This window comes from Leucopleurus acutus (genome assembly GCF_964270905.1).
Source record: "Leucopleurus acutus genome assembly, chromosome: 11".
In the NCBI taxonomy this organism is placed as follows: Eukaryota; Metazoa; Chordata; class Mammalia; order Artiodactyla; family Delphinidae; genus Leucopleurus; species Leucopleurus acutus.
The window spans coordinates 3,079,588-3,106,634 of record NC_139152.1 but is presented as its reverse complement, the minus strand read 5'-3'; the positions used below and the strand labels follow the sequence as shown (position 1 = coordinate 3,106,634).

The window sequence follows — 27,047 nt, the reverse complement described above, 5'->3', positions numbered from 1 at the left end:
CAAAAGAATTAAACTGGATCACTTACACCATACACAAAAATTAACACTGGATTAAAGACCTGAAACCGTAAAACTCCTGGAAGAAAATATAGGCAATAAGCTCCTTGACGTTCGTCTTGATGGTAATTTTTTTGTATTTGACACCAAAGAGCGAAAACAACAAAAGCAAAAATAAACAAGTGGGACTATATCAAACTAAAAAGCTTCTGACAGCAAAGGAAACAACTAACAAAGTGAAAAGGCAACCTACTAAATGGGAGAAAAAGTTTACAAATGATGTAACTGCTAAAGCATTAGCATTCAGAACGTATAAAGAACTCACACAACTCAAAAGCAAAACCAAAACAATCCAATGAAAAAATGGGCAGAAGATCTGCATAGATATGCTTTCAAAGAAGACCTACAGATGCCCAACAGGTACATAAAAAGATACTCAACATCACTCACCATCAGGGAAATGGAAATCAAAACCACAATAAGATAGCACCTCACATCTGTCAGAATGGCTATTATCAAAAAGACAAGAGACAACAAGTGCTGGTGAGAATGTGGAGAAAAGGGAACCCTTGTGCACTGCTGGTGGGACTGTAAACTGGCATAGCCACTACGGGAAAAACTATGGAAAACAGTTTCCTGAATAAATTAGAAACTAGAAATAATAATAATTATAATAATAAATTAGAAAATAGAACTACCATATGATGCAGCAATTTCACTTCTGGGTATTTATCCAAAAAAAAGAAAAACAGTAACCCAGAAAGATATGCTCCCCCATTTTCACTGCGGCATTATTTATAACAGCCAAGACATGGAAGCAACCTAAATGCCCACCGATAAAGAATGTAGTATATATATATCTACAAGGGAACATTATTCAGGCATAAAGAAGAAAATTTTGCCACTTGCAATAACATGGATGGATCCTGAGGACAATGTGCTAAGTGAAATAATTCAGAGAGAAAAATAAATACCATATGATCTCACTTATATGTGGAATCTAAACAGACAGACAAAAACTGAGCTCATAGATAAAGAGAACAGGGGTTGCCAGGGGTCGGGGGTGGACAAAATGGGTGAAGGGAGTCAAAAGGTACAAACGTCCTGTTATAAAATAAATAAGCTCTGGGGATGTAATGTACAGCATGGTGACTATAGTCAGTAACACTGTATTGTATATTTGAATGTTGCTAAAAGAATAGATCTTAACAGTTCTCATCAAAAAAAACTGCATCTACGTGTGGTGATGGATGTTCACTACACTTATTGTGGTGATCATCTTGCAATATATAAAAATACTGAATCATTATGTTGTACAACTGAAACTAATATACAGGCATACCTCAAAGATATTGCAGGTTTGGTTCCAGACCTCCACAATAAAGCAAATATAGAAATAAAGCAAGTCGCACAATTTTTTTGGTTTCTTAGTGCGTATAACAGTTGTGTTTACACTATACTGTAGTATGTTAAGTGCGCAACAGCATTATGTCAAAAAAAAGCAATGTACGTACCTTAATCAAAAAATAATTTATTGCTAAAAAATGCCAACCATCACCTGACAATGCAGCTGCCACAAACCTTCAATTTGTAAAAAATGCAATTATCTGTGAAGTGCAATAAAATGAAGCACTATAAAACAAGGTATGCCTGTAATGTTGTATGTCAATTATTATATCTCAGTTAAAAAAAAAAAAGTCAAAGACACAGAAATCTTGAAGACAGCAAGAGAAGAGCAAATCATCACATACTGGAGTGCCTGCCTAAGATTATCAGATTTCTCAGCAGAACTCTTACAGACCAAAATGGAGTGGGATGATACATTCAAAGTCCTGAAAGAAAAAACTTAGCCAAGAATAGTGTATCCAGCAAAAGTATCCTTCAAAAATGGAGAAACTAAGATTTTCTTCAAATAAACAAAAGCAGAGCGAGTTCATTACCACTAGACTTGCTCTACAACAAATGCTAAAGGGAATCCTTCAAACTGAAACAAAAGGATGCCGGGCAGCAACATGAAAATAAAAAGTTCTCCAGTAAAGGTAAATACACGGACAAAAACAGTAACCTGTATCATCATAATTTTGGTACATGGAATTTAAATGAAGAAAAACATTAAAATTGTATAATGAATACAGATATTAAATGTAAAAACCATTAAAACTTTTATAACAATCTATGTTAATAGACATACAATAATATGAAGATGTAATCTGTAACATCAATAACATAAAGTGGTGTTGTAAAGGACTAGAGATTTTGTATGCAATTCAAGTTATCAGTTTAAAATAGAATGTTATAACTTTAAAATGTTTCATATAATTGCAACGGTAACCACAAAGAAAATATCTATAGGATATACACAAAAGTAAACAAGAAGGGAATCAAATCATGTTACCACCGAAAGAATCAACACAACACAAAGGACAGCAGTAAGAGAGGAAAGAAGGGAACAAAAAAGAAAGCTAAGCTACAGGACATACAGAAAATGATTAACAAAATAATAAATACTAAGCCCTTCCCTATCGATAATAAATGTAAATGGATCAAACTCCCCAACCAAAGCCATAGATTGGCTGGATGGATTCAAAAAACAAGATACAACTACATACTTCCTACATTAGACTCACTTCAGATCTAAAGACATAACACAGGCTGAAGGTGAAAGCATAGAAAGAGATACTCCATGTAAATGGTAACCAAAAGGGAGCAGGGGAGGCTATACTAATATAAGAAAAAATAGACTTTAAGTCAAAAACTGTTACAAGAGACAAAAGACGACATTCTATAATAATAAAAGGGTCAATTAACTGTGAAGCTATAACAATTACAAATACTTATATACCAAACATCAGAGCTCCTAAATATGTAAAGCAAACTTTGACAGATTTGAAAGGAGAAATACACAGCAAGACAGTAATAGCAGAAGACTTCAGTACCCTACTTTCAGTAATGGATAGAACCAAACAGAAGGTCAATAAGGAAACAGAAGATTTGAACACTACAGACCATATGGACCTAAGACATATAGAGAATATTCCACCCAACAACAGCAGAATATACATTCTCCTCAGTACAAATGGAACATTCTCCAGGAGAGACCACATGTTAGGCTACAAAACAAGTCTTAAATTGAAGACGACAGAAATTATACAAAAAAAATCTCTGCTGATCACAATGGAATGAAACTGGAAATCAATGGCAGAAGGAAAAATGAAAAATTCACAAACGTGGAAATTAGTACTTTCTTAAGACAACCAATGGGTCAAATAAATCACAAGGGAAATTAGAAAATATCTTGAGACAAATGAAAATGTTGAAAACACAGCACACCAAAACTTACATATGCAGCAAAAGCAGTACTAACAGGGAAGTTTCTAGCTGACACAAGCTAGGAGAAGATAGGAAATAAAGCTTAGGGCAGGGCTTCCCTGGTGGCGCAGTGGTTGAGAGTCCGCCTGCTGATGCAGGGGACATGGGTTCACGCCCCGGTCCAAGAAGATCCCACATGCCGCGGAGCAGCTGGGCCCGTGAGCCATGGCTGCTGAGCCTGCACGTCTGGAGCCTGTGCCCCGCAACAGGAGAGGCCACAACAGTGAGAGGCCCACATACCGGAAAAAAAAAAAAAAAATTATGAGAATACTATGAACAACTGTACACCAACAAATCAGATAGCCTAGAAGAAATGGATACATTCCTAAAACAAACAACCTACCAAGACTGAATCATGAAGAAACAGAAATAGACCAGTAACTAGTAGAAGAGTGTATTAGTAAACAAAAACCTAACAACAACAACAACGAAAAAAAAGCCCAGGACTAAATGGCTTCACTGGAAAATTCTACCAAACATTTAAAGAATTAACACCAGCCGTCAAACCCTTCCAAAAAACTGAAAAGGAGGGAACACTTCCAAGTTCATTCTAAGAGGCCAGCATTATTCTGATACCAAAGCCAGGCAAAAACACTATAAGAGGAGGGTGGAAAAAAAGACACTACAAGAAAACTATAGACCAATATCCCTGATGCATATTGATGCAAAAATCCTCAATGAAATACCGGCTCACCAAATTTAACAGCACATTAAAAGTATTATACACCATGACCAAGAGAGGTTTATTCTTGAAATGCAAAGATGATTCGACATACACAAATCAATCAATGTGATCCATGAACAAAACCACCTGTTCATCTAAACTGATGCAAAAAAAAAAAGTCTGACAAGATTCAATAATTTTTTCATGATAAAAACATTCAACAAATTAGGAATAGAAGGAAACAACCTCAACATAATAAAGGCCATATATGAAAAGCCTACAGTTAACATCATACTCAATGGTGAAGACTGAAAGCTTTTCCTGGAAGATCAGGAATAAGGCAAGGATGCCCACTCTCACTACTTCTTAACATATTGGAAGTCCTAGCCAGAGCAATTAAGCAAGGAAAAGAAATAAAAGGAATCCAACTTGGAAAGGAAGAAGTAAAATTATCTCTGGTTGCAGATTACTTGATCTTCTATGTAGAAAACCCTAAAGACTCAACAAAAAAAACTGTCAATTAATAAACAAATTCAGCAACGTTTCAGGATACAAAATCCACATAAATAACAGTTGTGTCTCTACACACTAATAGTGAACAATCAAAAAGTTGAGACAACAATTCCATTTACAATAGCATCAGAAAGAATAAAATACTTAGGAATAAACCTAACCAAGGTGAAAGACGTGTACACTGAAAACTATGAAACACTGCTGAAAGAAATTAAAGAAGGCACAAATAGATGGAAAGACTTCCCATGTTCATGAACTGGAAGACTTAATATTGTTAAGATATGCATACTACCAAAGTGATGTACAGATTCAGTGTAATCTCTATCAAAATTCCAATGACATTTTTTGCATAAATAAAAAAATTCACCTTAAAATTTATAAAGAATCTCAAGGGACCTCAAATAGCAAAAATAATTTTGAAAAAAAAAAATTGGAGGATCTCCTGATTTCCAAACATATTACAAAGCTTCAATAATCAAAACAGTATGATACTGCCATAAAGACAGGTGCATAGGTCAATGTAATAATACAGAAAGCCCAGAGATGAATCCTCATGTATGGCCAAATGATCTTCAGCAAGTGTGCCAAGACTACACAATGGGGAAAGGAGTCTCTTCAACAAATGATGTTGGAAAAACTGAATATCCACATGCAAAAGAATGAAGTTAGACCTGTATCTTACATCATATACAAAAATAAATTCAAGATAGATTAAATACCTAAATATAAGACCCAAAACTATAAAACTCAAAGAAGAAAACACGGGGGGAAAACTTCATGACATTGAATTTGGCAATGATTTCTTGGATGTGACAGCAAAGTACAGGCAACAAAAAAAGCAAAAATATACAAATGGAGCTATATCAAACTTAAAAGGCAAGCTATGGAATGGGAAAAAACTTTGCAATCATATCTCTGATAAGGAGTTAATAGCCAGAATATATAAAGAACTCCTACAGCTTGACAACAAATAAATCAAATAGCCCAATTAAAAAATGGGCAAAGAACCTGAGTAGACATTTCTCCAAAGATGATACACAAATGGGCAATAAGCACATGAGAAGATGTTCAACATCACTAATCATCAGAAAAATTCAAATCACACCCATTAGGGTGGCTACTATCAAAAAAACAGAAAATATGGGCTTCCCTGGTGGCGCAGTGGTTGAGAGTCCGCCTGCTGATGCAGGGGACGCAGGTTCGTGCCCCGGTCCGGGAAGATCCCACATGCTGCGGAGCAGCTAGGCCCGTGAGCCATGGCCGCTGAGCCTGCGCATCTGGAGCCTATGCTCCGCAACGGGAGAGGCCATCAGTGAGAGGCCTGCGTGCCGCAAAAAAAAAAAAAAAAAAAAACAAAAAACAGAAAATAACACATGTTGGCAAGGATGTGGAGAAATCAGAACCCTTGTGCGCTGTTGGCTGAGCTGCAAAATAGTGCAGCCATCACAGAAAACAGTATGGAAGTTCCTCAAAAAAATACCATCCGATCCAGCAACCCGACTGCTGGATATATATCCAAAATAATGATAACAGAGTCCTCAAGAGGTATCTGCACATCCATGGTCGTTACAGCAGTATTCACAATAGCCAAGAGATGGAAGCAACCCAAATATCCACTGATGGATGAAGGGATAGAGAAAACGTGATATATACATACAATGGAATATTACTCAGCCTTAGAAAGGAAGGAAATTCTGACACATGCTAAAACAGATGAACCTTGAGGACATTATCCTAAGTAACACAGCCAGTCACAGAAAGACATAAATTGTATGACTGCACTTATATGAGGTATTTAAAATAGTCAAATTCATAGAAACAAAGTAGAATGGTGGTTGCTAGGGGCTGAAGGAAGGCGTAAAAGGAGAGTTGTTTTATGGGTACAGAGGTTTCCATGTTGTAAGTTCTGGAGATGTGTTTCACTATTGAACTGTACGCTTAAAAATGGTTAAAATGGGGCTTCCCTGGTGGCGCAGTGGTTGAGAGTCTGCCTGCCGAAGCAGGGGACACGGGCTCGTGCCCCGGTCCGGGAAGAGCCCACATGCCGTGGAGCGGCTGGGCCTGTGAGCCATGGCCGCTGAGCCTGCACGTCCGGAGCCTGTGCTCCGCAACAGGAGAGGCAACAACAGTGAGAGGCCCGCGTACCACAAAAAAAAAAAAAAAAAAAAGGTTAAAATGGTAAATTTCATGTTATGTGTTTTTTACCACAATGTTTTAAAAACAGAAAAAATTACAATATCCCTCATAAATATAGATGCAGAAATCCTTAACAAAATATTAGCAAACTGAGTCCACTTATATGTAAAAAGGATTTAGAGAAAGGACAGAAATGGAGTTTTTTTGTTTTTTTTGTTTTTTGCAGGAGGCGGGCTTCTCACTGTTGTGGCCTCTCCTGTTGCGGAGCACAGGCTCCGGACGCGCAGGCTCAGCGGCCATGGCTCACAGGCCCCGCTCCGCGGCATGTGGGATCTTCCCGGACCGGAGCACAAACCTGTGTCCCCTGTATCGGCAGGCAGACTCTCAACCACTGCGCCACCAGGGAAGCCCCAAGAAATGGAGTTTTGACAGCTGCCAATTGACACACACCTCTATTACGGGCAGCACAAGAAAAAGAACCCCTCAAGTACCAGAGAGGGAAGGCTGCCCAGGGTGGCGGCACTGCAGGGACCCAAAGAACCACAGGTGAAGCAGCCACACTCCACCAGGCAACAGGAATGCTCCAGAGCCTGACTGGCCCAGGCATGCTAAACTCCAGACCCCATTCTCCGAAGGCAAACGCGCAGATCACATGACACGCAACTACAGAAACAAGGGAGATCTAAACCTTAAAGACACCCGAGCTAAGGAAGAGCAGGAAGGTTGAACGCGTGAGGCTCTGAGTGTTTGTAAGAAATGGCAGTGCTGCAAGGGATCTGTGCTCCTTCTGTCTCACAGACCACTGCCAAGCACGGTTCTCTCTACATAAGAGACAAGTAACACAAATGCTCCAGGCTTCAATTTCCTCATTGGTACATTAAGGTAATTGGTTCCTGCTGGCTCTTATGTTCAAAGACGTCTGAAATACATTCCAGACCCTTTAAATAGCCAAGTCTTCACTTTTTCTCTCTCCATCACCAAATACTCACTCATGACACAAAAGCATCATCAGTTGCACCTTTACTGCGACGCATTCCACCCCCCACTTGTAACATACCTGGTGTGGGAGCTTGTTTAGCGACCTCAGGTAGTCTTTGTCCAGAATACAATTCCCAAGTGCATTCCCGAAACTTCTACGGGTAAGAAAAGAGGGGAACGGGGTTGAGAACGTTATATGTGAATATCAGAGAACAGAGCTACAGCCTTTGTACAAGCTGCTTCTCAACACAGCAGAGGAGATGGACTCTGATAAGCATCAGAAATGTTCATTACGCATCTGCATTAGGCGCTGAGAATACAGCAGTGAGCACAGCAGCCACAAACCCGCCCGCAGGAGGGGCAGTGGGCACAGAAAGCCTGAGCAAGCGCTCACAATCGCACCAGCACACCTCCCAACGCAGACACGAATTCCACAGCACAGCATGTTTCCCAGGGACTGCTCCAACTCCCCAGTAATGGTGAGCACGCGCACTTTAGGGGCACAGACCTCCATGACCAACGTTCTTTCCTTGGGACATCTGGATTCCCCCACAGGTCATGGTATTGCAAATTTTTAGTGCACGTTTTACATGTATTTTTCTGGTAATTCAATTCTCAAAGGCATCTATGACCCCAAAAAAGGTTAAAAACCCTGCTCTATGAAACTAAGTTAACTATGTTACATATACATAATGAAGAACTGTGTAGGTGTATTAAAGAGAATGAGGAAACAATGTATGTGCTGTGTGGACAGGTCTCCAAGACACACTGCTGATGAGAGGGGTGGGGAAGGCAAGGTCAAGTACAGAACAGAGAACACAGGATTCTACTACTTATTCCCCAAAAAGTGGGCCCTCAGCATAAAGAAGCACTGGGGAAAGACAGAAGAGAGCAGGAAAACAGGCTGCACAGGGTCAAGGGTGGGAGGAAGACTTATGTTATTTCGACTTCTGAACCACGTGGGTGTTATAACCCAGATCTGAGAAGAACAGGATCTGCCTACCTCAGTGCTCGCTTCAGCCCATCGGTCACTGCCTCCTTCCTCGCCTTCTCCAAAGACAAGGCTTTGGACTTGAGGCCCTCGCTAACACCATAGCCCACGTCCTCATGATACGAACCATCCTGTAGACAGAAAAGGAGTTCAGGGTCCAACGTGAGGAGCTGCAGCCCCGTCCCTGGCTGCAGAGCTCTCCTCTTCCTCAAGCATCAGTGTTCAGACTGGTTGGACAGAGCCCAGGGCCTGGAACACAGGCGGAGTTGCCAGAGTCCATTTCCAGGGCTACTTCCTGGACCGGATCTGCCTAGAGATGTGCCTGTGCTCCAAGTGCAAGACAATTCTCCTTCCTCTTCACATAACTAGGCACACACCTGACCCGCCCCACATCTTACTAAGACACATCACCCACACTATGAAAACCTCTGGGGCACCAAACCAAAAATTTGAAATATTTAACAGATTCTAATGACTGGATAGCAAATCCTCTCACAAGTCAGGTGGTACCTGTTTCTCGGCTTCCACCAAAAGTAAAGGTGGGCCTGATCAAGCTGTTAGCTGACAGAGAGCTGACTATAATGTTTGATGATAGCATTGTGATTTCTGATATATAACTCACAAGTAGTCAAAGAAATGAATGACACTGTAACGAAACTCGTTCATTCTCAGTTTGTTTATGTGAATAAGGTTTTCGGTAGTATTTATAAAAATAAGTCAGAATAGAATTAATGCTAAATGTTTAGTCTAGGAATAAGTAATATTAACTGTGGATATACAAACTAACTGAATAGAAAAAAATAGCTCATCCATCTTATCAAGAAATGCATTTTCCATAAAATTTTATTAAATATAAATATTTTGATGTAGTTATGTTGTCTCTTCAACATAAACACAACTGACTAAATTGTGTATTAACAGCACCTGTAATATCAATAGTAACTCAATCCAAAAGAAATTTCTCAATAGTTAGAGCCTTAAGATCACTGGAAATTTATCCCCTAAAATTTTTACACACACAAGTATAATAAGGTTATCATTAATAAAAGATTTTCAATCATATAGCAGGATAAAAGCCAGAGGGGAAATGGAATGGAAATACGTGTTCAAGAAGAAACAACGTAAGATATCTGATGACCGAAGAATAACTTGCTCAAAAAAAAGAAAAACAGGGACTTCCCTGGTGGTCCAGTGGTTAAGGCTCCATGCTCCCAATGCAGGGGGCCCAAGTTCAGTCCCTGGTTGGGGAACTAGATCCTGCATGCCACAGCTAAAGACCCTGCACACCACAACTAAGACCCAGTGCAACCAAATAAATAAATAAATATTTAAAAAGAAAGAAAGAAAGAAAAAGAAAAATAGCTTGCGCATGTATTTTTTTTAAATGGATGACAGCATTTAATCCTCTATGGTATTTAGAATACATTGGTACGTGTTAAAAAGATGTAACAGATTTATTTTAGAATGTAAAATTTTACAATATGCCAAAAAATACACCCTTACAAGTGTTTATATATATGGTGAAAACTGAGTCAACTTAAAAACGTGCAAGAGAACAGAGTTCCTCAAAATTCTCTTAGGGGCACATGAGGGAGGATGTCTGAACAACCCCACCCCCTCTCTGGGCCCCGGGGCCTCCGTACCTGCTCACTCTCCCACCTGCCCCGTGCCTGCAGGCAGCATGTCCCCTCCATCACCCTCACCTTCAGCTGGACTCTCACAAACGCACAGACGCCCACGTAGAACTTGCCATTGTTAAGGTCAACAAAATCTAGGAGTGGGAAAGAGAACCAGCTGAAGAGGATACTGAACGCTGTGCCTCACCTGTATTCCTCCTGCTGGCGACTGAGCACGCCTTCCCTAGGTCCTTGCCTACAAAACACTCCTGCCAGAAGTCAGCCAATGCCGAGGAAGGGAAACGAAGAAGCAGGCACTGCCAGGAAGCATACTCACCCACGTTCTGCTGTGTGATAGAGTGTGCCCAGCCATTGTAGCCAAACATCTCATTGGCCAGATTAATTACCCTGTGACCCTCGATGTAACACACCTGGAAAAAAAATTTAAAGAAGAAAAAAAAGCTTGTTAAAATTCCTTGCCATACTTAAATGTGGATCAAAATTTACTTAATCTGGGCTTCCCTGGTGGCGCAGTGGTTGAGAGTCCGCCTGCCGATGCAGGGGACGCGGGTTCGTGCCCCGGTCTGGGAAGATCCCACATGCCGCGGAGCGGCTGGGCCCAGTGAGCCTTGGCCGCTGAGTCTGCGCATCTGGAGCCTGTGCTCCACAATGGGAGAGGCCACCACAGTGAGAGGCCCGTGTACCACTAAATAAATAAATAAATAAATTTACTTAATCTGGGCTTCCCTGGTGGCGCAGTGGTTGAGAGTCCGCCTGCCGATGCAGGGGACGCGGGTTTGTGCCCCGGTCCGGGAAGATCCCACGTGCCGCGGAGCGGCTGGGCCCATGAGCCATGGCCACTGAGCCTGCGCGTCCGGAGCCTGTGCTCCGCAATGGGAGAGGCCACAGCAGTGAGAGGCCCACGTACCGGAAAAAAAAAAAAAAAAAAAATTTATTCCTTACCAGCTCTTTTGGCAAAACCACCCTTAAACATTCCAGAGAATTTCTCAGTGAACTTAATTCAAAGATCTTCCAGAGGAGCCAGTTAGAACTAGTGTCTTGGGCCAGGCCATGCTTGGGCCACTGCAGATGACAGTGAAGGCTGGAACCCATCCCCGCCCAAAGACACAAACGTCCACTAACAGTGAATGAGAGACCTTCTGAATCCATGAGGAAAAGAGAGGGAGTTGGCAAGTTCATGGGAATAGTCGGCGTTGTGGGCACCCACTTTTCAAGCACGTAAACTCTCTCACCTTCTGGCCTCCTCCAGCCACGCGGCTACTTATGTATTCTGGGCCCAGCCTCTGCCTCAGAGCATTCTGGATGGCCTGGTACTCTTGTGCTGTGTATTGGTACTGTAATCCACAAAGGGAAAATTAAACTGACATTTCCACCATTCCTTATCAGCAAGTCCCCAACTTTTTGGTCTCCAGACCCCTTAACACTCTTCAAAAGTACTGAGGATCCTATGAGCTTTTGTTTATGTGGGTTATATCTATCAATACTAGGAATTAAAAATGAGAAACTCTGCAGGCACACATTCCAGTCACCATCAGAGCAGTGATATCAGCACATGCTATATGGTCTCTGGAAAACACCCTCACTCATGAAAGAATGAGAGTGAAAAAGGCACAGAGTATTTTAGTATTATTATGAAAATAATTTTGATTTCACAGACTCTGAAAGGTCTTGTGGACCCCCAGGGGTCACTGGACCACATTTTGAAAACCACTGCCTTAGATGTTACTAATATGTTACCATCCCTACAAAACTTTCTCGAGCCAGAACTGGGAAACTGAAACTTCCCTCCTTGGAGTCTATATGACATGTATGTAGGCAAGGGAGCAGGAGAGGAGAAAACATGACAGGAAGCCCTGCTTCCATTTGTCCTCTTCTCTAGTTCAACAATTTCCCATCCTACACATAGAGAAATACACTCCTACTTGTTTAGATTTTCATCCCCTCAATACTTTTCCCCTTGCCCTGAATAAATACACACAGATTTCTGGTAAGACAAAGATAGAATTTGGGGGGACAAAGCAAGAATCTCCCTTATATGCACAGAATATCTCCACAAAGAGTACAACACCAGAAACTTTGGATGCCTCCAAAAAAGAGATTTGGGTGACATGTGGACAAGAGTGATAGGAAATAGTGAGACTTTTTACATACAGTCTGTTTCATTTTGAATGTTACAGCATATGAAAATGTAATCTATCCAAAAAATAAACAAAATTTAAATCTAAATGTAACCCCCAGTGCTGCTAAATTTCGAAAATGCCCTCAGAGCTTGTCAAAGACTCCCAAATGATGCACTTAAATGAAAAAAAAAAAAGTTTACATGTATATGATGGTGCTCTACCAATGGCTTCCCCGTACCTTTTTCACTTAACCTCATTCCTTCCAGGTATGAAAAAAACACACGTACCTGACCAAAGCATAATACAGAGTTGCCACCAGCAGGATGGCTGTCACGGCCGCTAAGAATTGCTTCTTCAGTCCCAGACATGTTGATTCAGGTTGACCTCTAAATAAAAAGAAGATTAAAAAAATGATCTCAAAGAATGCTCGTGGTAAAAGGCAAGAGCCTCTACTAAAAATCAGATGAAGTAACTTTCCTTGCATACTTTAAACACTGACCCAGTCAAGGGCCAAGTTCCTCAGTGCTTAGCTATCACCTAACAAACCACTTAAAATCCTTTAGGGTCTGCTTCTACCTTTCTGCTAAAATTTTGCTAGCGTGGTGGTGCTATTAAAGGTGATTTTTACAATAAGAATGTATTGTATGTTATAATTACAATGTTCGTAATTGAAAAAGTCAGAATTACAAAAGCGTGCTAGGGGAGATTATGACCACCTGCTATATGGGCATCATGACCCTGACCTCTGTGGGGTTGAAGAGGAAACATAGGCCACGGTAGCTGAACTGCTGTCGCGGAGCCAACACGCCAGCAGGGGGGAGTGTAACAGACATGACGCAATAGAAGAGCCAGATGGCACAGAAGACCCTGTGTTCAGAAAGGGCACAGCATTAAACCACTAGTAGTCCCTGCAGTTTATCACCTGGGACCTTGTTACAAATGCATATTCTCAGGCCCCACCTCAGACCCACTGAATCCAAAACCAGAGGTGAGGCCCATGTATGAGTGCTGGACCAAGCCCACCCCGTGATTCTGACACAAGCTCCAGTTTGAGAGCCACTGCATTAGACTGAGACCACGCAAGTGTGCAGTCTATTAGAAAAGAGAATTACCCTCAGAAAAAGCAGCTGCAGATGGCTGACCCGCTACCTGAGTGCCCCACCCGCTGCAGATCCAACAAAGGGGCCTCAGCACATCTGCATGCTATAAATCTTCAGATTGTTCACTCACAGTAGGACCACAAATCTATGAACGTCAACCAGTATGATTCCCCACGCAGTGTTCCAAGATGGTGTTTAAGAGCTGACATTCCAAGTGGTGATTTCTGGCTCCATCACCCACGAGGTCTTGACCAAGAGAAAAATCACATAATCTCTCTAAATGACGTTTCATCATCTAGAAAATGGAGATAACAATAGTATCTACATTTCCTAGGAGTTCTGTAAAGATTAAATGAGAAACTGCATAAAAACTGCATTAATGCAACTAGAGATTATCATACTAAATGAAATTAAGTCAGAAAGAGAAAAATAAATATCATATGGTATCACTTATCTGTAGAATCTAAAATATGACACAAATGAACCTATCTACAAAACAGAAACAGAAACACAGACATAGAGAACAGACTGGTGGTTGCCAAGGGGGAGAAGCTTGGGGGAGGGATGGAATGGGAGGTTGGGGTGAGCAGATGTAGGCTTTTATATGTAGAACGGATCAACAAGGGCCTACTGTACAGCAGAGAACTACATTCAATATCCTATGATAAACCATAATGGAAAAGAATATAAAAAAAAGAATGTGTGTGTGTGTATATATATATAAAACTGAATCACCTTGCTGTACAGCAGTAATTAACACAACATTGTAAATCAACTATACTTCAACTTAAAAAAAAACTACATCAGAACAGTGCCTGGCACATGTGAAATAATAAATGTTAGTTATTGCTAAGTTCTTGTTAATTTTCTTACATACATTATGATGAAAATGCAGAAAACTAAATGATCATAAAACATTACCTTTCAGCTAAGAATTGGTAAATTTATTTATAATCTTGCACTAAAAAGTAGGATAGTGGCCTATACTAGGTTAGTCAATAGTTAGTGTCTAAAATTGTTAAATCAAGAAATAGTGGAATGAGGATATTACTTAGAACTATAAATGCCAGAAAAGACAAGTAAAAGAAAGAAACATCTCTTAGGAGTGGTGCTGGTGTGAAGAACAGTGCAGCAGGGCTCGCCTTTTTAAAAATAAAACTTTTAGTGCTATTTCCTTTTCAAATATGTGCATGTATTATTTTAATAAAAATAAAAACTTAAATACCTGTTCCATAAAGCAGGGGTCAGCAAACTTTTTCCATAAAGGGCCAGAGAGTAAATATGTTAGGTGTTGCAGGTTATATGGTCTCTGTCACTACTTCACTTTGGCATTTTAGCGTGAAAGTAGCCATAGACAATACATAAATGAATGGGCATGGTTGTGTCCCAATAAAGCTTTATTACACAAATGAACTTATTTACAAAACAGAAAGAGACTCACAGACTTAGAAAACAAACTTATGGTTACCAGGGAGGAAGGCCGGCGGGGAGGGATAGATTGGGAGTTTGGGACTGACATATACACACGGCTATATTTAAAATGGATAACCAACAACGACCTAAAGTACAGCACAGGGAACACTGCGCAATACTCAGTAATAACCTAAATGGGAAAAGAAATTGAAAAAGAATAAATACATGTATAACTGAATCACTTTGCTGTACACCTGAAACTAACACAACATTGTTCATCAACTATACTCCAATATAAAATAAAAATTTAGGGACTTCCCTGATGGTCCAGTGGTTAAGACTCGGTGCTTCCACTACAGGGGACATGGGTTCAATCCCTGGTCAGGGAACTAAGATCCTGCATGCCACATGGCATGGCCAAAAATAAATAAATAAAATAAAAACTAAGAAACAAACAAAAACTTTATTACAAAAAGAGGTGGCAGATTTGGCCCACACGTCACAGAGTGGGGTACTAAAAAGCTGTAGGTGAACAGGATGTTCACAAAGTCAAATGAGAGCCTATCTGGTTATCTGTTAAAAACAAGGGTATACACTGCAAATGTACTAATGCCACTGAACTGCATGCTTAAAAATGGTTAAAATGATAAATTTTACATTATGTACATTTTACCACAATTTTAAAAAAGGAGGGGAATAGCTTAACACAGAAAAGATTTCTATCTCACTCATGAAAGATTTAATACAGTCTGGAGGCCCTGTCCATCCTATAGCCATGCCGTGTGGCATGTGTGACTCCTGAGGTCAGCACTGCAGGGGTAGGCAGAGCTGGAGCAGTCATACCAGCTCAGAGCTGCCTTAGCTGTGACATGCATCACTCTGGTCACAGTTCCCCAGACAGAACTAGTCACACGGCCCCAGAGGCTGGGAAATGTAAGAAGGCATTTAAATATTTGGTGAGTACTGTCTCTACCACATCCATTTCTCCCCACTCCAGTAAGAACCCCTAGAAGGTGGGGGGTTCTTCCTGACTCTCTGTGGCACCCCCAGGGCCTAGCATAGTACCTTGCTCATAGTAGGTGGTCAGGAAGGGAAGTGTCTGAATATTAAATGAACGGATACACCAGTGAATGAAAGAAATACATAATGCAGGATATATAGACAAGGTATATTTTTTAATTCTAGAAACTAATTTTATAAGGCAGCAGTTACACTTCTCACATTTAAAAAGCAATTTGTTTCTACTTTTCTAAACAATCTTATAAGATTCAATATATTGAAACTAGTCTCTCTATAGACTAAAACATGAAATTATTTTTTTAAAAATATTTATTTATTTATTTTTGGCCACGTTGGATCTTTGTTGCTGCACGAGAGCTTTTCTCTAGCTGCAGCGAGCGGGGGCTACTCTTCGTTGCGGTGCGCGGGCTTCTCATTGCGGTGGCTTCTCTTGTTGTGGAGCACGGGCTCTAGGCACGCAGGTTTCAGTAGTTGCGACTCGCAGGCTCTAGAGCGCAGGCTCAGTAGTTGTGGCGCATGGGCTTAGTCGCTCCATGGCATGTGGGATCTTCCTGGACCAGGGCTTGAACCCATGTCCCCTGCATTGGCAGGTGGATTCTTAACCACTGCGCCACCAGGGAAGCCCTGGAATTATTCTTTTTGCCAGTTTTAACTTTGGAAAAAACGCTTACTGTTCCGCCTCCCTTTCTAAAACTGTCCACAAACCATTTTCCTGTTATAAAATTAAAATGTCTTTACTGTAGAAAGCTTTAAACATATCAAAAATATGGGAAGAAGTAAAATGTGGCTGGATTCCCACCAGCAACAGATAGCTATTATCTTCTTCACATATGACTGTGCTTGTATATGTGTGTTTTATGTGTATGTACATGCGTACCTGTTAAACCAAAGTAGATTCCCAATGTATCAGGCATATCTTACGCAGGACCTCAAGTCTTGGCCCTGCCTGTCTCTGAGGCCTCAGACCACTGTCTCCACCCTGGCTGCCATCAGGAGGACCACATACGCGCGGGTCCCGACCAGCAGCACACGGGCACAACCCTACGGCCCCTACTTCCTGCTCCCAGGGATGCCTCTTACCTCCCACCCTTGGCCTCGCTCCCGCATTAGAGGTGTGAGAACCCGTGGGACCCACCTGATGCCCACACGGGCACAACCTGCACATCTGGTGGAGCTGACATACCACGGGGCAGACCTTTCACCAGGGAGACAAAGGCGCTGAGGAGTAGATCCTCTCCTCTCCTCATTTAGGTGGCTGTCCTGGGGTGTGGCACCTTATACCTCCTCCAGGGAGACAGCTTAAGGAAACCAAGCAATCAGCTGTCCTTGTTACCAAGGGGTGGCCAGCCTGGAAATGCACGCTTGAACTGACTTCGTCTCCATCTCTTCTCAATCCCCTTTTCCTTCACTTCTGCTTCCTGGAATTGCACTTCCTAAAAAAATAATACCACATAAGCTTTTGCCTCAAGCTCTAGGTCCCGGGGTCCCCAGGCCTATCAGACACTAGGGGTGCTGTGCTAACTATCTCATCAGCTCTCACCGCAACAGCACACGCCCAGCCTAACTTCCACACGCCAACACCTGCATCTCTACCTGGGGGCTTGCTTGGCATGGGGCCCATTCTGCACCTGTTCAGGGTAAGCCGCAAGTACCAGAGAACGGATGCCCCTGGGAGCAGCCCTCAGAGACTGACAGGAGCTGGCTGAAGTTTAAAGACCCTAGATTTCTCACCCCTTCTGTGGGATAAGCTAAGCCGTGAGTTCTGCGCTGGCTCCAGGCTCCTGGTGGAATCAGCTTGGGTTGCACCCTTTGCTGACTGCCTTTTCTGTCCCTTCTCACTGCCTCTCTGTTCTCCCAGTATGTCCTGAGGTCAGTCCCCAAATAATCTACTTGCACTTGGAGAAAAAATGGAGGAGGGCAAAAGACACCGTCACAATGGAGAAATCTGGCAGCCACCTTAACCAAGCAGTCAAACATAATAATATCACCAACATCTCTACCAATCTAATCACGACTCTAATCATGAGGAAATCATCAGACAAGTTGAAGCCTACCAGGCCTGAACTCTTCAAAAATATCAGTGCCTCAAAAAACAAAACAAAGCAAAACAAAAAGGACAGTGAACTCTTCTAGATTCAAGGAGACTAAAGAGACAGGACAACACACTGTGTGACCCTTTATAGGATTTTAGATCAGAAAAAATAAAATCTGTAAAGGATATGACTAAGGCAATGGGGGAAATCTGACGATGAACTGCATTTTGGACAATGGTTCTGTATCACTGTTACAGATACTGAGTGTGGTAACTCTATCATGGTCATATAGGAGAATGAACTTGTTACTAGGAGATACATGATAAAGTATTAGAATAAACTGTCATGTTTTCTGCAACTTACTCTCAAATCATTCAACTAATAAAATGTGTGCATGTGTAAAGACAGGGAGAGAAAGAGATAAAGTAACAAACCTATGAATCTAGGTGAAGGATATGCAGGCATTCATTGTATAACTTTCCTAGAGGCTTCAAGTTTTTCAAAATAAAATGTTAGGAAAGAAAAAAAAATGTTAGGAAAGACTTCCTGATAGCCAAAGTTACGGCAGCTCCATAAATCTAAATATCCCAATACATCTGCCAGAAACTATACGTGCCAACAGAAGGAACAGATAAAACCACAAACATCCTGCACCTCCTAACATAATGAGAAGACTGAAAGTGGAAGTTTCAAACTGCCTAGAAGTAAAGAAATATATATATCAATTTCTGGTGGAGATAGTTCTTGAACTCTCATCTCGACTTTTTGAGGAGAGCAAGGTGGGACCCAGATGGGAAGAGAAATGCATAGAAGGGAGAAGAGGAGGATGGAGAGCCCAAGATAGAACTAAAATCACTCCCGGAAAATGAAGACCCACACTAAGTATGAAGATACCGACGAAACATTCTGGGAGATGAGTGCAGCCTATGGAGAAAGAGACAAGTGTTATGTACAACTCGGTGAGGCAGAACTGGCAAGGCGGGGCTTCTGAGAAGAAGGAAAAAGGAATGACGGATGCCCTTTGAGACTGTCCTGTGAAGGGCAAAAAGGGGGAAATTTAGGATCCTACAAGACAAGAGAACATTTAAAAGTCAAAGGATATATAACCATCTCCCCCCAAATGCCTTCTAATAAAGAAACATACTCACTACACTTACAAAAGAATAAGGGGCCTCCCTGGTGGCGCAGTGGTTAAGAATCCGCCTGCCAATGCAGGGGACATGGGTTCGATCTCTGGTCCGGGAAGATCACACACGCCGCGGAGCAACTAAGCCCATGCTCCACAACTACTGAGCCTGCGCTCTAGAGCCCGCGAGCTGTAACTATTGAAGCCCAAGCGCCTAGAGTCCGTGCTCCACAAAAAGAGAAGCCACCGCAAAGAGAAGCCCGCGCACCGCAATGAAGAGTAGCCCCTGCTTGCCACCACTAGAGAGAAAGCCAGGGCCCAGCAACGAAAACCCAACGCAGCCAAAAAATAAATAAATAATAAAATTACTAAAAGAATAGGAAATACTCGAAGTAGGAATCTTGTAAATCACCCCAAACTGTCAATCCTGTTCACAAAATGCAAAATTAGATATAAAGAGAACTTAAGATAGTTCAATAATGAACTTAAGATACTTCAAAAGACCCTAACACCATACACAAAAATAAGCTCAAAATGGATTAAAGACCTAAATGTAAGGCCAGAAACTATCAAACTCTTAGAGGAAAACATAGGCAGAACACTGTATGACATAAATCACAGCAAGATCCTTTTTGACCCACCTCCTAGAGAAATGGAAACAAAAACAAAAATAAACAAATGGGACCTAATGAAACTTCAAAGCTTTTGCACAGCAAAAGAAACCATAAGCAAGACCAAAAGACAACCCTCAGAATGGGAGAAAATATTTGCAAATGAAGCAACTGACAAAGGATTAATCTCCAAAATTTACAAGCAGCTCATGCAGCTCAATAACAAAAAAACAAAAACTCAATCCAAAAATGGGCAGAAGACCTAAATAGACATTTCTCCAAAGAAGATATACAGACTGCCAACAAACACATGAAAGAATGTTCAACATCATTAATTATTAGAGAAATGCAAATTAAAACTACAAGAGATATCATCTCACACCAGTCAGAATGGCCATCATCAAAAAATCTAGAAACAATAAATGCTGGAGAGGGTGGAGAAAAGGGAACACTCTTGCACTGCTGGTTGGAATGTGAATTGGTTCAGCCACTATGGAGAACAGTATGGAGGTTCCTTAAAAAACTACAAATAGAACTACCATATGACCCAGCAATCCCACTACTGGGCATATACCCTGAGAAAACCAAAATTCAAAAAGAGTCATGTACCAAAATGTTCATTGCAGCTCTATTTACAATAGCCCAGAGATGGAAACAACCTAAGTGCCCATCATCGGATGAATGGATAAAGAAGATGTGGCACATATATACAATAGAATATTACTCAGCCATAAAAAGAAACGAAATTGAGCTATTTGTAATGAGGTGGATAGACCTAGAGTCTGTCATACAGAATGAAGTAAGTCAGAAAGAAAAAGACAAATACCATATGCTAACACGTATATATGGAATTTAAGAAAAAAAAATGTCATGAAGAACCCAGGTGTAAGACAGGAATAAAGACACAGACCTACTGGAGAACAGACTTGAGGATATGGGGATGGGGAAGGGTGAGCTGTGACAGGGCGAGAGAGAGGCATGGACATATATACACTAACAAACATAAGGTAGATAGCTAGTGGGAAGCAGCCAGATATTCGGTGCTTTGTGACCGCCTGGAGGGGTGGGATAGGGAGGGTTGGAGGGAGGGAGACGCAAGAGGGAAGAGATATGGGAACATATGTATATGTATAACTGATTCACTTTGCTATAAAGCAGAAACTAACACACCATTGTAAAGCAATTATACCCCAATAAAGATGTTAAAAAAAAAAAGATACTTCAAAAGAAATTAAATAATCTGAAGAAGAAGAAAAAAAAAAAGATTGAAAATAACAAAGGAGCCTCAGGGTCCTGGGGGAAAACATCAAAATGGCTAACACATATAATCAAAGTCCCAAACGAAAAGGTTAAAGAGAACAGGGATAAAATTTTTTTTAAAATAATGGCTCAAATTTTCCCAAATTGGGTGAAAGGCATAAGTTTATAGGTTTAGGAAGATCTGCAAATCTCAAAGCAGGATAAACACAAAGGAAATCACACTTAGATACACCGTAGGCAAAATGCTAAAAACCAAAAATAAAGAGAAAACCTTAAAAGCAGTCAGAAAAAAATGGCACACTGTCTACAGAGTAACACTGTGAACGATGGCTCCACTGTGAGTTAAAAAAACATACTTAGGGGCTTCCCTGGTGGCGCAGTGGTTGGGAGTCTGCCTGCCGATGCAGGGGACACGGGTTCGTGCCCCGGTCCGGGAAGATCCCACATGCCGCAGAACGGCTGGGCCCGTGAGCCATGGCCGCTGAGCCTGCGCGTCCGGAGCCTGTGCTCCACAATGGGAGAGGCCACAGCAGTGAAAGGCCCGCGTACCGCAAAAAAAAAAAAAAAAAAAAAAAAATACTTAGGAGTAATTTTAATGAACAATGCATAAGACCTCTTCAAACTATAAAATAGTACCAGAAGAAATTAAAGACCTAAATTAAACAGGAAATGCACCACGTTCATACATTTGAAGACTCTATACTGTTAATATGTAAATTCTTCCCAAATTGATCTAAAGATTCAATGCCATTGCAATCATAATCCCACGAGACTTTTTTTTAGTAACTGGTAAGATGATGATTCTAACATTTACGTGGAAAATGCAAAGGATCTAAACTAACGAAATCAAACTTGAAAAACAACAAAGTTGTTGACGTACACTGCACAACTTCAAGACTTACTATAGGGCTTCCCTGGTGGCGCAGTGGTTAAGAATCCACCTGCCAATGCAGGGGACACGGGTTCGAGCCCTGGTCCGGGAAGATCCTACATGCCTTGGAGCAACTAAGCCCATGCACCATAACTACTGAGGCTGTGCTCTAGAGCCCCTGAGCCACAACTACTAAAGCCCCCGCACCTAGAGCCCACGCTCCGCAACAAGAAAAGCCACCACAATGAGAACCCTGTGCACCGCAACAAAGAGTAGCCCCCACTTGCCACAATTGGAGAAAGCCCGCACACAGCAACGAAGACCCAACGCAGACAAAAATAAATAAATAAATGAATAAATGTATTCATTTATTTATTTTTTAAAAAAAGATCTACTATAATTAAAACAGGGTGGTACTGACATAAGGAGTGACCAATGGAACAGAAGAGTCCAGAAATCAACTGCCATGTATACAGTCATCTGAATTTCAACAAAGGTACCAATGCAGTACAACGGCATTTTCAACAAATGATACTGGAACAACTGGATATCTGTATGGGAAGAACATTTAATATTCTTCACAAAATAATTTTCATACCATTCACAAAAACTAGAGATGGATCATAGGCCTAAACATAAAAGCTAAAACTATAAAATTCTTACAAGAAAATACATAAGTATACCTTCACAACCTGGAGGTAACCAAGATTTCTTACTTAGGACTCAGAAAGCAATAATTATAAAAGAAAAAATGACAAATATGACTACATCAAAATGTAAAACTTTGCTTATCAAAAACAGCTCTAAGGGGCTTCCCTGGTGGCGCAGTGGTTGAGAGTCCGCCTGCCGATGCAGGGGACACGGGTTCGTGCCCCGGTCCGGGAAGATCCCACATGCCGCAGAACGGCTGGGCCCGTGAGCCATGGCCGCTGAGCCTGCGCGTCCGGAGCCTGTGCTCCACAATGGGAGAGGCCACAGCAGTGAAAGGCCCGCGTACCGCAAAAAAAAAAAAAAAAAAAAAAAACAGCTCTAAGAAAATGAATAGGCAACCACAAAGACTGATATCCAGGATATAAAAAGGACCTATAAAGAATTCCTACAACTCAATAATAAAAAGACAATTAACCCAATTTTAAATGGGCAAAAGATTTGAGCAGGCACTTCACAAAGGAAGATATAAAAATGTCAATAAACACAGGAAAAAGTGCTCAACATCATTAGTAATCAAGGACTAAAATTAAAACCAACCATAATGACATACCACTCTACACCCACTAGAATGGCTAAAAATAAAGACTGACAACACTAAAAGTTGGCAAGGATGTGAAGCAACCAGAATGCTCATACACTGTTGGCAGGAAACAGGCTGATAAAACTACTCAGCTATAAACACATGGTACCCTTCATGAAAAAGAATGACTTGAAGATGAAGCCAGCATTCCAGAGTTTAGAGCAGCAGGCCACAGGGGATTAGTCCCAGGCCTTGAACCCTAATGGTTCTTTACATACCTTGGATATCAGTTCCTTGTCAAACAGGTGTCAGAGCTTGTCTATTCATTTTCTTATAGTTACCTTAAATAAGAAGTTTTCAATTTTAATGTAATCCAATTTATCTTTTTTTCCCCCAGTGGTTACTGCTTTCTGAGTCTTGTCTAAGAAACCTTTGCACACCTCCAGATCATGACGATATTCTTCCATATTTTCTTCTAGAAGCTTTATGGTTTTATAATTTTTGAAACAAATCTGACAATTTCTTTAGAAATTAAGCATGCATTTGCCATATGCCCCAAGAACTCTTCTGATAGGTATTTTTCCAAAGAAATAAAAACATATGACCAAAAAAAAAAAAAGATCTTTGGGCGGGTGAGGGGTAAGAGCCTTAGCCAAGATAGCGGCTGTAATCACGAAACTGAAGAATTCAAGATATTAAGATTGGCAAAAATGTTTTTTATTCTCATCTATTTCCTTATCACCTAAAAGCATTTCTAATTATATATGGAGGGACAGAGAAAGGAAGGAAGGAGTAAAGAGAAAAGAAGGCACGCTACATAAGGAGAGTTTCCTCTTTTGTATGACCTCATCTTTATTAAAGACAGGGCAGGGCATTATCATGAAGGGTTAAATAAGCCACCTTTAAAAGCGTAAAACTTTAGTTTGTAAACATGGGAGAGCAATGGAAATTTCAGGCTGAGAATTAAAGGTCTGTGTCAGCAGCGAATAACTGATGGGGAGGGCAGCCGGAGTCTACGTTACAACAGTCCAGAGAGGAAATGACAGAGGCTCAACCAAGAGAACAGCCACGGAGAGAAGGGGTGGGCTCTGGATTTGCGTCACAGGCAGAAGTGACCAAGCTCAGTGCGCGGTGAAGTTCTGACTGTGCAGATCAAGAAGAACAGGACTGGGTATCAAAATTCTTTATTTTCATTTACGTACATGCTACTCTCATGTTCGTAAGACTTCTTTCAAAATTTAGCAACAGAGTAGAAAAAGAATTATTTAAGTAAAAAGAAGGAAACATCTCAAAATGTCATCTCTTCCTTGAAGCCTTACACACCTCACTACACTCTCGACAGAATTAACCCTATGTTCCCATAGCATTTACACATTTATCACAGCACACCATAGCCCACACTCTGCCGCTGGAGAACAGCGGGGCCCTATACTAGCTACCGGATCTCCAGGACTGAGCAGAGTCCCTACCCAGCTTGCAGAATAAACAGCATTTTAGCTTTATTTTAGCTCCTCTCCGCTTCAAAACTGCCAGAACGTTATTAAAAATGAATACCTTGAGTGGAAAAATGTTAAAAGTCACAGAAGTTGAATCAATATCCCCACTAGGCTTTCTGCCCTTGAATAACTAAATTGGTTACATAGTCCATTCTCACTATTCATGATACTCATGTTCTACAGTTACCACGAACACTCAATAATCCAACACCGAGCCACTGCTCCTAGCAGAAATACAGGCCTAGGTTCCTGCGAGCCTCCAGTCACTACGTTTTCATCGACCAGTCAATACAAAAGCTTGCTCTGCCTGTTTCTGTCTATTAAAGGCACCCTATTTAGTATGTATTGTTGATGCATAACTACTGAAATCACAGCCAACAGCACATAACTCAGGCCCGAACAAAGCTCATCTAAGAGAAGCTTGCCGTGCGTGTCTCTGTAAGGCACATCACAGCCACCCTGCACTTCGAACACCAGACAGCACTTCAGCACTAAGCTTGGAGAACATTCTAAACCGTGAAATCACAGCAACACGGATGGACTTGGAGGGCACTGTGCTAAGTGAAATAAGTCAGAGAGACAAAGACAGATACTGCATGATATCACTTATATGTGGAATCTAAAAAACACAACAAACTAGTGAACAAAACAAAAAAGAAGCAGACTTACAAATATAGAGAGCAAACCAGTGGTTATCAGTGGGGAGAGGGAAGAAGGGAGGCGTTTTAGCCGGGCCGTGCATCCGCAGATAACGGAGATGAACTGGGCGTGCTCGGAGGTCAGACGTCTCCCACAGCTCTCAGTCACCTTCTTCATGCGCTCATCTCCGAGTCCACCCAGTTCCTATCACGCGCCAACAGGTCTTGGCGGCATCGCTGATGACACCCGCACACCGACGCTTCTCTGCCTGTGACCACCACAGCCGACGGCCGAGCAAGTGCTGAGCCGAGGACAGAAACCCTGTCAAACTTTCCTGCAAGACAGCTGACCCGACGCCACTGGAACACTACCAGCTCCGATCCCAGAGTTCAATGTTGGCAGAAGGGTTTTAAGTTGACTGTGCCTCCGACTGTGAGTTCCGTGGAGGAACAGAGCTCAAAAGGTCTCGGAAGCCAAAAGGTGCAAAAACCCAAATGCCCATCGACTGACGGAGAAACACAACATGGTCTCTCCCTACGCTGAACTATTATCATTCGGCCGTAAAAAGGGGCGAGTGCCGACCACTGCTACAGCGCGGACGAACCCCGAGGACCTGTGCCGCGCGCAAGGAGCCGCCCACGAGAGGACAAACGCCGTCTGACTGCAGTGAGGTGAACTATCCTGGCCCCGCAAACTCAGAGATAGAAAGCGGCCTGGTGGGGCTGGGCAGCGGGACAGGAGAAGCGTCTACTACGAGCTCGGGATTTCCTTCCGGGGCGATGAAACGCTCTGCCATTGGACAGCGGTGATGGCGGCCCAATCTCCTGACTATACTAAAAACCACTCAACTGGTCTCTTTAGAAGGATGAATTTAGTCGTATGTGAATTCTCTCTCAATTTTTAAAGAAAGGTCTAGAAAGGCTGAAGACGCGCTCACCTGTCAAATCCCTCCTAAACGGTTAACTCCTTCCCCGCCGCCTCTCCCGCCCGGCGGCCCAGCCGCGTACACCCTCCGTCCCCGCCCGCGGGCACCAATTACCCCGCGGCCCAGTCCCAGCCCCGCCCGTTCCGGCGCCCTCGGGCCGCAGCGCCCTCGCGGTTCAGCACACGCTGCTGGGCCTGGGACCACTGAGCCGGGACTCGCAAGACGAGCTCCCCACCCGGCGGAGACCCCACTCACGCGCCTCGGCCACGCAGCGCGCACGAAGCTCCGTCCCGACTAAACGCTAGCAAGGGCGCTCGGGCACGGCCGCTCGGGCACGGCCGCGCAGAGGACGCTGGGAATAAGGTCCGGGAGGGAGAGCGCGCCCGGCTGGGGTGGGCTGAACGCGGAGAAGGGCGCTCCGGCACGACCGCGCAGAGGACGCTGGGGAAACGGTCCGGGCCAATCTGCCCCGGGCCATAACTGCGTGTACGCGCGTAAGGGTCCGCGGAAGAAGGTCAGACCGAAAACGTGCTGGGCCACTGCCGGGCACAGGAAGAGGAGCTGCAACTGAAGTCGGAGCGGGAGCAGAGCCGTCTGTCGAGAGCCGCAAAAGCAAGCTAACAGCGTGAACCTGACCTCCGTGCCGCCGCTCACTCCGCTTGGCTTCCGCGGGCCCTGCGCCGCCGGGATCTCTGCTGCCCCCTGGCGGCCGGCGAGCTCGCCTGGCCTCGTGGCGCCGCCCTCAGCTCTCCCAGTCAGGCAGCCCGAGCCCGACGAGGGGCGGCAGGACGGCTTGGCGCCGCTCAGTGCCCGTAGGCTGCTGCGGGAGAGGACCGTTCTCCTGCATCCTGCTAAGGCCGGTCGTCAGAGCGCGGCCTGGATCGCAGGCCGAGGAGCCCTCCGGCCCAGGCCGCGCC

The 27,047-nt window shown here is 42.7% G+C and overlaps 1 protein-coding gene across 7 annotated transcripts in view; it reads right to left on the bottom strand.

Moving 5' to 3' along the window:
• RAD52 (RAD52 homolog, DNA repair protein) overlaps positions 1-27,047 on the bottom strand; it is a 58,207-nt gene that overhangs the window by 4,468 nt on the left and 26,692 nt on the right. For 2 of the 7 annotated variants that reach the window (XM_082850741.1, XM_082850742.1), the window contains exons 1-6: positions 12,693-13,116; positions 11,518-11,619; positions 10,602-10,695; positions 10,352-10,419; positions 8,661-8,779; positions 7,737-7,812 (exon numbers count right to left, since the gene is read on the bottom strand). In XM_082850741.1, coding sequence (XP_082706867.1) covers positions 7,737-7,812; positions 8,661-8,779; positions 10,352-10,419; positions 10,602-10,695; positions 11,518-11,619; positions 12,693-12,773 — 540 coding nt within the window. In that variant the 5' untranslated portion in view covers positions 12,774-13,116. Of the gene's footprint in view, positions 1-7,736; positions 7,813-8,660; positions 8,780-10,291; positions 10,420-10,601; positions 10,696-11,517; positions 11,620-12,692; positions 13,117-13,635; positions 13,872-26,244; positions 26,358-26,385; positions 26,426-27,047 lie in introns of those variants that run through there. The other 5 variants (XM_082850737.1, XM_082850739.1, XM_082850740.1 and 2 more) reach the window with 5 other exon arrangements.